At 37.4% G+C, this 16654-nt stretch overlaps 1 protein-coding gene across 2 annotated transcripts in view; it reads left to right on the forward strand.

Moving 5' to 3' along the window:
• The first annotated feature begins 2 nt into the window (after positions 1-2).
• Positions 3-16654, forward strand: part of WDPCP (WD repeat containing planar cell polarity effector) — a 496574-nt gene continuing 479922 nt past the window's right edge. For both annotated transcript variants that reach the window (XM_032178078.2, XM_032178079.2), the window contains exon 1: positions 3-480. In XM_032178078.2, coding sequence (XP_032033969.1) covers positions 406-480 — 75 coding nt within the window. In that variant the 5' untranslated portion in view covers positions 3-405. The remainder of the gene's footprint in view (positions 481-16654) is intronic.

Raw genomic sequence — 16654 nt, forward strand, 5'->3', positions numbered from 1 at the left:
AATTGGCGGGAGAGATAGCGTGTGTAACTCTAGGGAGGGGAGAATGACCCCTTTGCGACATCACCCACACGCGCGTGACTGAGACTGCATCCTCCCATGAGGGTAAACGTGGAAGGTAAAGAGACCTTCCGCTGCGTAAAGCTGGATCGACCCGGAAACAAAATCTTTTAAAAAACAATTGACACTCTGGAGGGGCGGGGGAATTGATAAGTTGGGACGACCGGACAGCTTCTCAGGTTGCTAAGCGACGAGGCGGGAGCGCACGCACACGCTGGCTGCTTTATAGCACCTGAGGGAACTGTGGCGGCGGCGTCCTGGAGACCCAAGAGACCAAGCGAGCGTGTCGCTCTCTCTCGGGTCCAAGAACCTAGCCCAGGAACCTTCTGCCCGGGATAGTGTCTGGTGATGAGGCGAGAGTTTTGCCGGGACGCCTACTACGAAGCGGCCGGGAGTCGCGCTTCTTTCCCACTCCCGAGAAAGGTGAGCCCTGGCCCGAGGGCAAGGGGTTTTCTTTTAACCTTAGAGTCCGGAATGCGGTGGTGCGCCGTCCCGCTTTGCTTTTATCCGCTGGGCGGATGCCTGCAAGCTCGCCGGTCCCTTTTCTGAGCGGAGTTTGAGGGGCGTGGGAATGCAACTATTCTGGAGGGCGTGGTGCCCAGGAGTAGGTGCACCTCCGACCCCAAATGAAGCTCTTCCAGAGTTATATCAAAAATATTTATTGAGCATTTACTTTGTAGGAGGTGAGCCTCTCCCTTCCAGGAGGTCACAGTATACGGATCTAATTTGCGCTAAGCCCTCCGTAAATGTTAAGTTTTGTCCATTCTCTTTTGGAAGAAACAGGATGCGCCTTAAACCATCTTGAGTCTTAAAAGTTATGCCAAACCGGCATTTCTGAGGAAAGACTAGCAGCTGAAGGGGAGACGCTGGTTGTTTAATCAGTCAGTCTCAGCTGGTAAAACAACTTAAGAGGTTCTCTTTAAAATTAATGCTGCCAAGAGAATTGCTGTGCTTTTTGAAAGCTTGTTTCTTGTGGATGTTAAAAGGAAGATACGATGCTCGAGAATAGCATACACAGCATATACGTAATGAAAATGAATAAAACATCTCTATTAGATAACATTGTTAGAACTTCCGTTTTTTCTCTGTCACTGATAAATGAATGCCAAGTAATATCTTTCAATTTTTCTCTATTTCAGTTTGGAGGATTTGCTATTTTTGGAAAGAAATGTAATGCTTGACTTTTTAGCATTTGTTAATATCATACCTGAATGACTCTCCTTGTATCTCTTTATTCATTTGGCTCTCAGACAACATACTTTCCTGGTTTTCCTCTTTTGTTACTGGTTCTCAGTTCTTTGGAGTTTCTAAATTTTTTTTTAGTTGTGATCTCTTAACATTGGGGTGCCTGTATTCTCTGTCTATACTAAATCCCTCAGTCAGCTAATTCATAAGTTGCATCACTTCAAATGCTACTTTTATGTCAAAAACTCTGAAATTTATGTGTCTAGTACTGAATTAGTAGGTATGCATTATTCTCAAACGTAGGTTCTCTGAGTTTTACTTTTTATTCTGAGCAGTTACGAAAAGTTTCTCCCATTATCCTCCTAAATGAATTTTACTAGCTGCTAACAGAAAGATTTTTCCATGTTGTTGTCCTTAAAAATCTCATGATTTTACCTAGTGTAAATGACGAGTTAATGGGTGCAGTACACCAACGTGGCATGTATACATACATATGTAACAAACTTGCACTGTGTGCACATGTACCCTAGAACTTAAAGTATAACAAAACAATCTCATGATTTTTGTCCTTGATTTACAGTGAATTTTACAAGAGAGACCTTTTATAACCAGAATTCTCACTGCAGTCCTATAGCAGGACGGGACATTCCCATACTCCAAGAAGGCCACAAACATGTAAGCCCCCATATTCCCATCCAGTCCAGATGTACAGAATTGAAGTCATCTGTGTGGTAGTTCATGGGCCTTGTTCTGTTTATCGCTAGTTGTCCTTGTAAATCAGGTTAAGGAGCATATTAGCGCTGATTATAAGTGACTGTTCTCAGGTAATATAATACACTGCAAGAGAAGATGTTTGGTAAGGTGGGTATATCAGCACATTTCCAATTATACTAATAAGATTGTCTGTGTTCTCTTTCTTTTGAACCGTCTTTGGTAATAGCTAATGTCAAGTAGCACAGTATGTCATTGCACTTTCATTGTGAGTTTGAATCTCCAGGTGGTTTGTGAATGTGTTGCAGACATTCATTTTTTGTTAAGGCAACAAACAGAGCATTAAACTGTTATGCTATATTTGGAGATGTACTTAACATTTTTTTTTGCCCAGCCTCGCATTATTTAGTAAGGTAATATTTAATTCAAATTGTAGAAAATGTTTGAAATACTATTCTAACAACATCCAGCAAAGATATTAAAGGAGCATTAAGTTTCAAATCCCTGAAATAGAATATTGGCTCTTGATACCCAAAGCACTTTGGAACTCACAAGATCGTATGCTTTTTTATAGTATACAATTATTTAACCTCAGCTGAGCGTGGTGGCTCACACTTGTAATCTCAGCACTTTGAGAGGCTAAGGCTGGAGGACTGCTTGAATCCAAGATTGAGACCAGCCTGGGCAATATACTGAGACCTTGTCTCTACAAAAAATATTTAAAAAAATTAGCTGAGTATGGTGTTGTGCACCTGTACTCCCAGCTCCGCAAGAGGCTGAGGTGGGAGGGTTGCTTGAGCCCAGGAAGCAGAGGTTGCACTGGCATCACTGCACCCCAGCCTGGGCGACAAAGTGAGATACTGTCTCAAAAAAAAAAAACACAAAAGAACAAAAAAGAAAATTATTTAACCTCATATTAATTTTATCTCTCGCATATATAAAATTGTTACAGATCTAGTTAAAACTCATTCATCTTAATGTTTTCTTTAATGAAGTTCTGTTACACTTTTAAGCTATTTTATAACAATTTTGTTATAATCTGGTTCCTTTTTGTTGAAAGTAACAATGTAATATTTAGAGAGTACTATAATGTAAAGATGCCTTACATTGCTGTCAGTCTAAGTTGCTACATTTTTAGAAATATGTACTTTACCATAGGATCATGTAATTAGTAAACAGCCATGTTAGATAATGGAGTGTGATTGAAAATAGGATTATTTATAAAGCAAGATTAAGACTTGTGAAATAAATCAGAGACCAAATTATTACAAATATTTTTTAAAGGAAAGATTGCAGAGCTAAATAGTTGACCTTAGCTGAAAAAAAACTTTGGCTTTTTACCTTTTTTAAAATTTAAGTGTAATGCTAGGTATCTTGGAAATGATTTGGTTGGCTTAAGTGACATGCAGGACATTTTTGAAAGTATTCTCAAGTAATTTCTAAAATGAATATGTAGTATTTTAAAAATAATTATTACATTCACTTCAGTGAATCTTAAACATAGTAATTCCAAATTTAGTTATGGCAAAAATAAAAGTGCTTGTAATTTAAAACTGTAGTCTCAATGAGAACCACTTTATTACTATGTCTTATAATTTTATATGTACACAATTTGTACACATTTTAGACTATTAACATTTGACTAGAATTTTCAGGAATGGTGAAATACAGGATATTTTAATAGGATAAAAGTTTCAATCATGATCATTATGTAGTCAAGTTGCTTTGAGTGGTCAAGTGGTAGAATTGAGTGGAATAATTTGCTAGGACCTCCTCTTTTAACCTTAGTTAAACAAGGTAAAACATTATTCATCAGGATTCTGTTTGATAATTACATGTTTCCAGAAGTATGAGCTACCTAACCTTGAGTTTTTTTCAAGTGAAGGAGCAGAATTTATTGGTCTTAACTTTACTACCTAGCCGTGTGACCTTGAACAAGTTTCCTGGTCTCTATAAGCCTTCATTTATTAATAAAATGAGGCTAATAACACAGAGTGATCATTATATCTGGAAACATAATGTAGCAATTCCATTCCTTTACATACCCATTCAAATCAAGAGATGTACAAGATGTTCATAAGCACTGTTTCTAAGAGCACAGCTCTAGAAATTACCCATATGGCCATCAATAGGAAAATGTAAAAATAATATCGAAAATTCATAGAACATAGCTACACACCAACATGGATTCATTGAAATCCATTGGATTCATTGAAAATGAATTCATTTTCATTGGATTCATTGAAAATGAATATAGCTACACACCAACATGGATGAGCATCAAAAATACAATGTTAATTAAAAAAAGCAAACCATATAATAATATATACATTGATTTAATTTTTATAAAAATTAAAAATTTGCAACAAATACTGTTGTTCAGGATTTCATACACATCTGGTAAAACCATAACTAAGAGCAGAGGAATGATTAATTCAGAATTCAGGATAGTGGTTGCTTGGGGAGGAAAGTAGGAGACGGGGTACTGGGGTCTTCAAAATATTAGTAATCTACTTCTTTTTAAGCTGTGTTAGTATGTCGGTATTTATTCATTCATTTATTTATTTTGAGGCCATCTAACTCTGTTTCCGAGGCTGGAGTGCAGTGGTATGATCAAATCACTGTGGCCTCAAATTCCTGGGCTCAAGTGATCCTCCTGCCTTGGCCACCCAAAGTGCTGGTATTATAGGCATGAACCACTGCACATAGCCTGGTTTTATTTTTTGTTTTAGTTTAAGATATACATACACCTCTGACCACTCTTTTTTTTTCTTATTCTTCTTTGAGATGTGGTCTCGCTAGGTTGCTGAGGCTGGTCTAGAACGCCCGGGCTTGAATGATCCTCCTGCCTCAGCCTCCCAGGTAGCTGGGACCACAGGCACTGACCACTCATATGTATCCTATTTTATATGAAACATGGTGACTTAGAATGTTATCTTTTATTATTGAACAACAAATTTGAGAGAGAATACAGTCACGCATGGCACTTGTACCGTAAACTATTTCCATTTTTCAAAATTTCTTTTTTTTTTTTTTTTGAGACGGAGTCTTGCTCTGTCGCCACGCTGGAGTGCAGTGGCGCGATCTTGGCTCACTGCAAGCTCCACTTCCTGGGTTCAAGCAATTCTTCTGCCTCAGCCTCCCCAGTAGCTGGGACTACAGGCATGTGCCACCACACCCAGCTAATTTTTGTATTTTTAGTGGAGATGGGTTTTCACCATGTTGGTCAGATGATCTCGATCTCTTGACTTCGTGATCTGCCCGCCTGGCCTCCCAAAGTGCTGGGATTACAGGCATGAGCCACCGTGCCCTGCCAGGTTTTCAAAATTTCAAGGTTAAATTTAAGTGACGTCTTGCTGTTTGTCTTCAATTTGTCCCATTTGTTCTCTGTTCTCTCTTCTTCCTTCTTTTTGATGAATTGAAATATTTTACAATTCCATTTTATCTCCTTTGTTGGCTTATTGATAGTAACTTTATTTTAGTGACTGTTGTAGGGTTTATAGCATACATCCTTTTATCATAGTGTATTTTCAAGTGATATTATACCACTTCATATATAAAAACCTGCCAATAATTTACTTCCATTTCTCCCTTTCTGACCACTTTACTTTTACATGTTATGAGCCCCATACAACATCATTGTTATTTTTGCTTAGTCAATTATTTTTAAAAGAGATTTAAATAATGAGAAAATATCTTAAATATTCATCAACATGGTTACTATTTTCAGTCCTTTAATTTCTTTTTATAGATCTGTATTTCTAATGTAGTATGATTTTTCTTCTGTCTAATGTAGTTCCTTTTTAAAAATATTTCTTGTGGTTAGGATTGGCTACTGAAAAATTCTCTCAGCTTTTGTATGTGTAGAAAAATGTTTGTTTGAAAGATATTTTCACTGGATATAGAGTTCTAGGTTGATAGTTTTTTCTTTCAGTACTTTGAAGATCTTGATCCACTGTTTTTTTTCATTTGCCTTGTTTCTGATGAAAAATCTACTATCATCTTTATCTTTCTGTATTTGTACTTAAATGTCTGTTTTTCTCTGGCTGCTTTTAACATTTTTCTCTTTATTACTGGTTTTGAGTAATTTCATTATGATGTGCCTTGCAAGTGTAGTCTTTTTCATGTTTCTTGTGCTTGGGGTTCATGGAGCTTCTTGGATCCATAGGTTTGTAGTTTTCAATGAATTTGGGGAAATTTTGACCTTGTTTCTTGAAATATTTTTTTCTGTCTGCCCTTTGATTCTTGTGCTGTTTTGGGGATGACAGTTATATGTATTGTGAGCTGATTGAAGTTGTCTCACGGCTCATTGGTGCTCTGTTTATTTTTAAAATTATCTTTTCTTTCTAGGTTTCATTTTGTAAAGTTTCTGTTGCTAGGTTTTCAAGGACACCAGTTTTTTATTTTGCAATGTCTAATATGCTATTCATTCTATCCAGTATATTTTTCATTTCACATATTGTTTTTATGTGTAGAAGTTGGATTTGGGTCTTTTAAAAAATATCTTTCATGTCTACTACATTTGTTTAACATGTGGAATATAGTTATAATCATTGTTTTAATATTCTAGTCTCCAGATTATAACATGTCTGCCAGTCCTGGGTTGGTTTTAATTAATTTTTATTTCTATTATGGGCCATATTTTTATGCTTCTTTGGAAGTCTGGTAATTTTTTTTATTAAATGTCAGATTGCGAATATTACATGTCTTTTTTTTTTTTTTTTAAGTTAGGGTTTTGCTCTATTGCCCAGGCTAGAGCGAGTGGCCAGTGCAGCCTCAACCTCCCAGGCTCAAATAATCCTCCATCCTCAGCTCCCAAATAGCTGGGACTACAGGTATGCACCACCATGCCTGGCTAATTTCTTGTAGTTTTTTGCAGATACAGGGTTTTGCCATGTTTCCAAGGCTGGTCTCGAACTCCAGGACTCAAACGATCCACCCGTCTCAGCCTCCCAAAGTGCTGGGATTACAGGCCTGAGCCACCATGCCCGGCCTGAATGATTTTATCTTTCTATAAATAACTTTGAGCTTTATTCTGTGATGCAATTAAATTATTTGAAATTAGTTTAATTCTTTCAAAACTTGCTTTTAAGATTTATTAAATATTAGTCAGGATCTGAGTATTGCTCAGCTACTAGGGCTAATAATTTCCTACTCCTGAGCCAAGACTTTTCGGTGTACTCTACCCAATGACTGTGAATCACAAAGTTTTTCTGTCGGGCTGGTGAGAACAGGCACTATTCCCAGCCTGATATAAGTGCCAAGCACTGTTATCTGTAATCATTTCTAGTTGCTCTTTCTCCAGCCTCATGGTTTTATCATATGCATGTGCTGTCAGTACTCAGCTGAATTCTCAAGGGGAACCCTCTGAAATTCTCTGGAGTTCTCTCTGTATGATTCTCCCTCTTCAGGGAACTAACTACCTTGTCTTCTCCAGTTTTTCTGTTCTGTCTCCTCAACTCAAGTTTGCCGGGCTACTCCTGGTTTCCCCTTCCTTGCGCTGTACATTATCTCACACAAAGACATATGGAAATATGTCTTATGGAACTAAGCTCTAACACGGCTTTGTATGCCTACTACGTTGGTTTTTAGTTCCTACTTTTTGGTGAAGAGAAGTGCTGTCTCTTACAAGCTCAGCTATTTTTTTTTGGCTTTTATTTTGAAATAATTTCAAATTTACTAAAGAGTTGTAAGAATAGTAAAAAGAACATCTAAGGCCCCCTTAGTTAGATTTACCTTTTAAACATGTTGTCACATTTGCTTTATCACATGTTCCCACCACACTATCCCCTTGCCACACATTACTCTCGAATGATTTTTTCTGAATCATTCGAGAGTAAGTTGCAGACAATGTGTCCTTTTATATTCCTGTATTCTTCAGTGAATATATTCCAGGAACAAGGGCATTCTTTTGCTTAACCACTATACAGTTAAGAAACTTAACATTGATGTGTACCAGTATCTAATATACTCTCCTGTTGACACACTGCCAGTTATCTCAGTAATGTCCCATAATGTTTTTCCCCTCATACAGGATTGTGCATTTAATTTAGATGTCATATCTCTTTAATCTCCTGTAATCTGGAACAGTTTATCAGCCCTCTTTGTCTTTCATGACATTGACATTTCTGAAGAGTATAGGCTAGTTTTTTGGAGACCATCCCTCAATTTGGGTTTGTTTGATTTTTTTTGTGATTAAATTCAGGTTTGCATTTTTGGGAGGAAGATTACATAGGTGATGTAATGGCCTTATCAGGGCATTAAATCAGTATGTCTTATTATTTATGATGTTGATTTTAATCATTTGGTTAAGGTATTCACCAGATTTCTTTACTATAAAATTACCATTTCTTGCCCTTGTAATTAATAATCAGTGGGGACATACGTTGAGACTACATTAATATCCTTTTTCTCACCAAACTTTTACTCAGTTTTAGCACTCATTGATGATTTGTGCCTGAATCAATTATTACTATGGTTGTAAAATGATTTTCTAAGTCTGTCATTTTTTTACCACTTAGTAAATGGCATTCTACTGTAAGTTTGAGTTTTTCCTTCTCATCTGCCTTTGTTCGCTGCTCCTATATATAACAAATACTACAGACTGAGTGATTTATAAAGAATAGAAGTTTATTTGGCTCATAGTTCTGGAGGCTTGCAAGTCCAAGAGTGTGGCACTGGCTTCTGGTGAGGGTCATCTCATGGCAGAAATCACCACATGGCAAGCAAGTGTGAGAGACAAAGAGAGGAAGGGGGCTGAACATATCAGGAGCCCGCTCCCACAATAATTAACCCATCCTCCTGATAGCAACATTAACCAGTTTACGAGGACAGAACCCTCATGACCTAATCACCTCTTAAAGTCCCCACCTTTTAATACTATTACAATAGCATCAAATTTCAACATGAGATTTGGTATAGACATCCAAACTAGCATTATCTATCTTGTCTGTCTATCTGTCTATCTATCTGTGTATTTACCTACCTGCCTACCTACGTATCTAATCTATCTACTCCGTTTGGATTCATGACTTCTCATTTTATTCAGTGGATTGCATCAGTACTAAAGGCTTTGTTTTTCTTTAGGTGATTGTTGATGATTTTTTCTTTTTCTTTTTCTTTTTTTGAGATGGCGTTTAGCTCTGTTGCCCAGGCTGGAGTGCAGTGGAGTGATGTTGACTCACCGCAACCTCTGCCTCCTGAGTTCAAGTGATTCTCCTGCCTCAGCCTCCTGAGTAGGTGGGATTACAGGTGTGTGCCACCACACCCAGCTATGTTTTTTACTTTTAGTAGAGATAGGGTTTCGCCATGTTGGCCAGGCTGGTCTCGAACTCCTGACCTCCAGTGATCCACCCACCTTGGCCTCCCAAAGTGCTGGGATTACAGGCATGAACCACTGTGCCCAACCAGTTGATGACTTTTTTCTAATTTGCCATGACTTAATAAGAGGAAATGAGCTAAACATCAAGACAGATGATCTTTGATTTAGCATCTTTTATTTAACACTTATTTACCAGCCTCCAGACTGTGTGAGGTGCCCATTCCTAGTCCACTCAGGTTTATGTGTGGGGCACAGTTGGAGAAGAATTATGTTTAGAGCACACATGATCTTCTATTTAGCACTTTTAGTGAAAAGTGATATAAGATGCCCTTTCAATTATTTTCTGGAGAATAAGGAACAGAGACCACCTCAGATGCTTTGTCATAGGATGCTATAGTGTAAGGATATGCATGATAATAAGAAGAGACAAATCTTGGCCACTTAGGAAGACCTCAGGGGAACCCAGGGAAAGCCAAACTGTGAGATTCCAATCCTATTCTCCCTCTCCTAAATAGGAACAAATAGGGCCATTATTTGAGCCTCATGAAGAATAAGTGAATCTCATGAAGAATAGAATCGATAGGCCATTCTAGAATCTCAAAAAGTTATGGGTTCTGTGTTACCTGTCCTAGCTTCAGCAGTCCACACGTCTTAATTCTAGCGTTTTATCAATAACCTAACTTAACTTTTAAAATCTTTCTGCTTTTCTTCTTGCTCTTAATTGTCTGGGTGTCCATACTTCCTTAGAGAGAAAGAGGTAGATTGGTCTGGGAGTTCATCGCTGCTGTTGTTTGGGCAGAGCTTCCCCTCCTAAGTTTCCCATGTTTTACTTACCAACCTCCAGGCTATGTCAGGTGCCCATTCCCAGTCCACTCAGGTGAGGGCACAGTTGGAGAGGAATCATGATGTTTAGAACACATATTTCTTTTCATGGAATATCTTGTGGCTCCCCTTGTGGTAGGGTTGGTGGAAAGGGCAGTTTTCATAAGTTGCTACTATAGATATAATTGGCAATATGGATTTGCATCCTGTTCTTCATCCTAAAGGCAGAGTCATACTCAGAGCTCTACTCTGCCTGTAGGTAATATAAGCTAAGTGGTTTACTTTTTGAGTTATTTTCGGGATACTAATATGGTGAGATTTATTTAAATTTATTTTAAATAATGATAATGCTGAAAATTGGTATAAAACTGGGACAAAGATTTCCAGTAATTTGATACCTTGTATTATTCACTAAAATTGTTATGAAACCATGACTGTTGAGTCTGCCTTATTAATTTGGCCTGATGAAGAGATACAAATATAACACAGTGTATTTTTTTAACTTTTCTGTTATTACCCCATCATTTAGTATTTCCTTAAAAGAGCTATTCAGTATTTCTGTGAACATCTGTGTAGATTGTTTGCAGTTAACATTTTCCAGAAGCCAAAACTAGACTTCCCACAATGTATAATTTACCTTTGAAGATTTCCGGTGTTGGGTATCACTTCATGTGTTCTTGTTATTTAATATGAATGAAATATTAATAACTAATTGTTTAAAGTGCAGTATTTAAGTTAATTCCATGTATAATTAAAAAATTTAAATACATTAACATTTCACAATATAGTCTATGATTGGGATTAGGACTGTTTGTGTTTGCTGTTCAAATACTCAGTATAATATTTGATATTTGGATAAACTGCTATTTTTCATATCAAGTATATTTGTTTAAAATTTTAGAGGGGATATACCAGGGAGCTTGGAAAATTTGTATTTGACATAAAATTATTTGATTATTTTCAGATATTAAAAATGTAGAACAGTTTTTGGCAATCTCACAGGCTTACATGACTATTAGATTTTGCAGGTTTGCATCCTTTAATGATATGTTACTTTTTCTGTCTACATAAAATATTTAATTTCTGGATCATGCTTGAAATGGGATAAAGGAAGGGAAAAGTGAGATGAGATGCCTTTTCACTTCTTTTCTAGAGAACATAAAGCTGCTTCATTTCCGTTCAGCAGACTCTCCCAAACAATAGACTTTATTTAGAGGAAACATATCTTTAATTTAAGGTACAATACTTTCCATGTACATTGTGTGAATTGTTAAGGGTGTTGACAGTTAAAAAGCTGTCTGACTGAACCAATTATTTACAACAAGCCCAGGCCAGCCAGAACTACTTTGGGAAGGGATATAGACTTACTAATATAAGGCAAGGTTACTCTAGAGACATGAAGTCTGGGTTTTGGCTTCAGGAAATATCACTTTGGAAATTACACTATAGGTCAGATTAAATATAAAAAGTTGAAATATGCATCTAAAATGAATTAAGTTACCATAGTGACTAGAACTTCTTGATTGCAAAGGGATTTTTAAAAAGCATTTTTATTACTGTTATTTGAAATTACATTCAGAATGTTTGAAACTGCATTGTGGAACTACCTTATAGTGAAGACTTCAAAAGAACATGGTCTTTTCTGGCTATGAAAATCTGATTTTATTATTAAGTTGCCTATGAGAAACCTATTAATGATGGATATTTATATATCATTTATGATATAATTAGAAGTATATATTTGGTCTCTGCGCCTGGTTCCTGGCACACAACAGCCCAAACCCTTGGAATCTCTAAAGTGATAAGTGTTTTTTGTATGCTAGTGAGATGACTGGTAGCTGGAGGCTCCTGGATAGCCTCAGGATAGGGGGGCTGGTTGCCAGAGGAGCCAACTTTGTGATTAGAGGGTTGACTCTTTCAGCTGAACCCCACAACCTCTAGAAGCTGAAGGTTGGATAGATTCCCCCGTGACTATTGATCTAATCAGTCATGCCTACATAAAGAAACCTCCATAAAACCCCAAAGGGACAGGGTTCAGAGAGCTTCTGGATAGTTGAACAGCTGGCGGTGCCTGCAGAGTGGCATGCCCAAAGAAGACATGGCACTCTGTGCCCCTTCCCACATGCCTTGCCTTATGCATTTCCTCCCTCTGGCTGTTCATCTGTATCCTTTGTAGTAACCTTTACGATAAATAGATAAGTATAAGTAAAGTGTTTCTCTGAGTTCTGGGAGCCACGCTAGCAAATTAATTGAACCCAAAAAGGGGTTCGTGGGAACCCTGATATATAGCCAGTTGGTCAGATGCACAGGTCACAACATGGGGTTTGTGACTGGCATCAGAAGTCGGGGGTGGGGGACAGTCTTGTGGGACTGAGTCCTTACCTGTGGGATCCGATGCTATCTCTAGGTAGATAATGTCAGAATTGACTTAAATTATAGGACAACGCATTTGGTATCTGGTAGAGAATTGCTTGTAGTGTGCAGAGAAACGCACATACATCTGGTATGAGAAATGTGTTGAGTGGTGTGTGAGGGTAGGAAAAACACTTTGGTTTGTCCTGTCTCTATATTGTGTCTAATTGAAAAGATAAAATTACTTAACTGTGTGCCTGTAAGAAGGAAATAAACTTTTGATGCCAAATTATGAATTGTGCTCTCATTGTATTAAAATAGTTTACAACTAGATGAAGAGTTAAAATGCCAGAGTTAGTCTAGGATTCATGTTATTTACTGGATTCCTATTCTAAATAATATAAATTATCTCCCATTTAGATATTGGCACAGTTATTTTGTATATTGTCTATTATATATATATGCACACACATGTGTTTGTATATACTGTATGCTGTATACTTTATATGTGTAAGTCTCTATATTATATAGTAAATAAGACATTTTTAGTAGTATACAATATACTGTATAGTAAATAAGATATATTTAGTAGTATACAGTATATATACTGTATAGTAAATATCTTTAGTAGTATACCATATATATACTATAGTAAATAAGATATCTTTAGTTATACAGTATATATACTGTATATACAATATATACCATATATACTGTGTATATATATGTACATACTATATATATACATACTATATATGTGTATATAATATGTATTATATATAGAGACATATTATCTGTAGTAGAGAACAATACATTTCTGGACTATTTCTATTATGTAATACAGAGAAATAATCATTGTGTTGATCCCAAGTCTGTTTTGTTATAGTAATTGTCCCCTAGGCAGCCCTCCTTTGCCATGTTTTTCAAGGTTGCATTATAGAATTATGGATGACAGATATGTATGTTGTCTTTCTATTTTAACCCTCTACCAAGCAGACCATTTTTAAAGGATAAGGTTAAAAAGTGAATATGATCATGATTCTCAAAAAAATATAAAATGATAATTTGTCAAAGATTATATTTAACTCAATAATGATATTATTGCCAGTTGAAGTACCACATATTGAATGCAAAACTGGCAAAACTGATGAATATCCACTGAGCAATAATCAGTTCCATTTTACAGGACATAATTTGCATTTCTATGGACAGGAATTATTTGTATTATTATCAGTTTTCTACAACTTTTCTCTCTACAGAGTTGTAGCATGGCCTAGTCAATGACAGACAAATGGACAAGCTAGCCAAAACACTCACTGAATTTCAGTCTTTTACATTTTTTTCTTATTGTTCAATACTGGTACCCCTGGTACTTCATATTAGCTTGATTTTAGTAGCTTCAGTAGAGTAATTGATTCATGTCTACCCATGTTTTTAATTTATTCATGTCTACCCAAGATGGAAATTCTGTGAGGGCAGGCACCTTAAAATGCATGAATCTATAAATTAATAAAATGATGTTCTTGGTGTAAAAGCACAAATTGATTGGTTAAAAACTGTGTCCTGATTCAGAAAGTAGAAGAAAATAGGGATTTTCTAAATTTAATCTTATTTCAGTTGCTATCGGGGGAAATTCAGCCAGATATCAGGCAAAATTCACCCCCGATATTTCACGTAGGTTCTTTTCTATCTTCCCTAAGTGTTGGCCAGTCTGAGAAATAAAGGGACAGAGTACAAAAGAGAGAAATTTTAAAGCTGGGTGTCTGGGGGAGACATCACATGTCGGCAGGTTCCGTGATGCCCCCTGAGCCGTAAAACCGGCAGGTTTTTATTAGTGATTTTCAAAAGGGGAGGGAGTGTATGAATAGGGTGTGGGTCACAGAAATCACGTGCTTCACAAGGTAATAGAATATCACGAGGCAAATGGAGGCAGGGTGAGATCACAGGACCACAGGACTGGGGTGAAATTAAAATTGCTAATGAAGTTTCGGGCACGCATTGTCATTGATAACGTCTTATCAGGAGACAGGGTTTGAGAGCAGACAACCAGTCTGACCAAAATTTATTAGGTGGGAATTTCCTCATCCTAATAAGCCTGGGAGTGCTATGGGAGACTGGGGCTTATTTTATCCCTACAGCTTTGACCATAAAAGATGGCCACCCCCTGAAGTGGCCATTTTAGAGACCTACCCTCAGGGATGCATTCTCTTTCTCAGGGATGTTCCTTGCTGAGAAAAAAAATTCAGTGATATTTCTCCCATTTGCTTTTGAAAGAAGAGAAATATGGCTCTGTTCCGCCTGGCTCACCGGTGGTCAGAGTTTAAGGTTATCTCTCTTGTTCGCTGAACATTGCTGTTATCCTGTTCTTTTTTCAAGGTGCCCAGATTTCATATTGTTCAAACACACATGCTTTACAATTTGTGCAGTTAACACAATCATCACAGGATCCTGAGGTGACATACATCCTCCTCAGCTTACGAAGATGATGGGATTAAGAGATTAAAGTAAAGACAGCATAGGAAATCACAAGGGTATTGACTGGGGGAGTGATAAGTGTCCATGAAATCTTCACAATTTATGGTCAGAGATTTCAGTAAAGACAGGCATAAGAAATTATTAAAGTATTAATTTGGGGAACTAATAAATGTCCATGAAATCTTTACAATCCACATTCTTCTGCCATGGCTTCAGCCAGTCCCTCCGTTTGGGGTCCCTGACTTCCTGCAACAAGTTGCAATGAGGGAGCCAGTTATCCAGCAATGAATCCTTTTTTGTTTTTTTTTTTTGGAGACAGGTCTTGTTCTGTTGCTCAGGCTAAAGTTCAGTGGCATGATCATGGCTCACTGCAGCCTCTACTTCCTGGGCTCAAGTGATCCTGGCCTCAGTCTCTTGAGTAGGAGTACAGGCACATGCCACCAGCCAATTAAAAATTTATTTTTTTTAAGAGACAGGGTCTTGCTATTTTGCCCAGGCTGGTCTCAGACTCTTGGCCCCAGTCAGTCCTCCTGCCTTGGCCTCCAAAAGTGCTGGGATTATAGGTGTGAGCCACTATGCCTGGCCAATGAATACTTTTGAAGAGTAGAAATCCTCTTCTAACTGAAGTTATTTATTGCATTATGTATTTTAAAAATGAGAACTTTGTATATCAGATTTTAAGTTGGGCATAACTTTTAACTCCAAAATTATTAGAAGCATTGAACCAAGGAAAAAGCAAGCATGACAAGTTATTTTTACAAATTTCTCATATTGTATGATTTTGCCCTCTTTACTCTCTTGCTAGTGATTTATGCTGTCCAAGTTTTTTTTTTTTTTTTTTTTTTGAGGCAGAGTCTCACTCTGTCACCCAGCTGGAGTACAGTGGTGCAATCTTGGCTCACTGCAACCTCCACCTCCCAGGTTCAAGCGATTCTCCTGCCTCAGCCTCGTGAGTAGCTGGGATTACAGGCACCCGCCACCATGCCTGGCTAATTTTTGTATTTTTAGTAGAGATGGGGTTTTGCCATGTTGACCAGGCTGGTCTCAAGCTCCTGACCTCAGGTGATCCGCCCACCTTGGCCTCCCAAAGTGCTGGGACTATAGGCGTGAGCCACCATGCCCGGCCTACTGTCCAATTTATAATTAATAACAACATATTAGAAATAACTTACAACTGGATACCCTTTTTATCTGGGGCAAATACTACACATGATAAGGTAGTTTCTACCTATCTGCTCCTGGCAGTTAGACTGAGCCAATCAGATAGTCCTGCCCAGAGCGCTTACTCTTAAGGAAACGATTGGTGTTAGATTAGTTAGATTAGATGAAGTGGCTGTGGAATAGTTGTGAGTCTAGCAGTATGGTGGTAGGGAGTGAGGAAACGTATTCAGTGGGTTAAGGGATATGGGACTGGAATACACAATATAGGATTTTTGCCATTCCTTGCCTCCTTTGGTTTCCTCTGGAGCCTGATTATCTACACGTCCGCTGCTTCTGTGATTTGCCTGATTTCTTTGCAGTAATTTTCTTTTCTGTTAAAGTTTACTGGAGTTGGTTTCTGTTGTTTTCAACAAAGCTAGAAGAAGAAACAACCAAGTACATGATTATGTGTCTGGGTAGATGATCATTATCAAGTTTACATGGGAGAGAGTAAAATACATACAAAATATATGTGGGAAAAATAGAAACAGTGCTGAAATAATTAGGTTGCTGAATTATAACCCAGTAGAC

Source organism: Hylobates moloch, unplaced genomic scaffold, assembly GCF_009828535.3.
Source record: "Hylobates moloch isolate HMO894 unplaced genomic scaffold, HMol_V3 SCAFFOLD_15, whole genome shotgun sequence".
NCBI classification, from domain to species: domain Eukaryota; kingdom Metazoa; phylum Chordata; class Mammalia; order Primates; family Hylobatidae; genus Hylobates; species Hylobates moloch.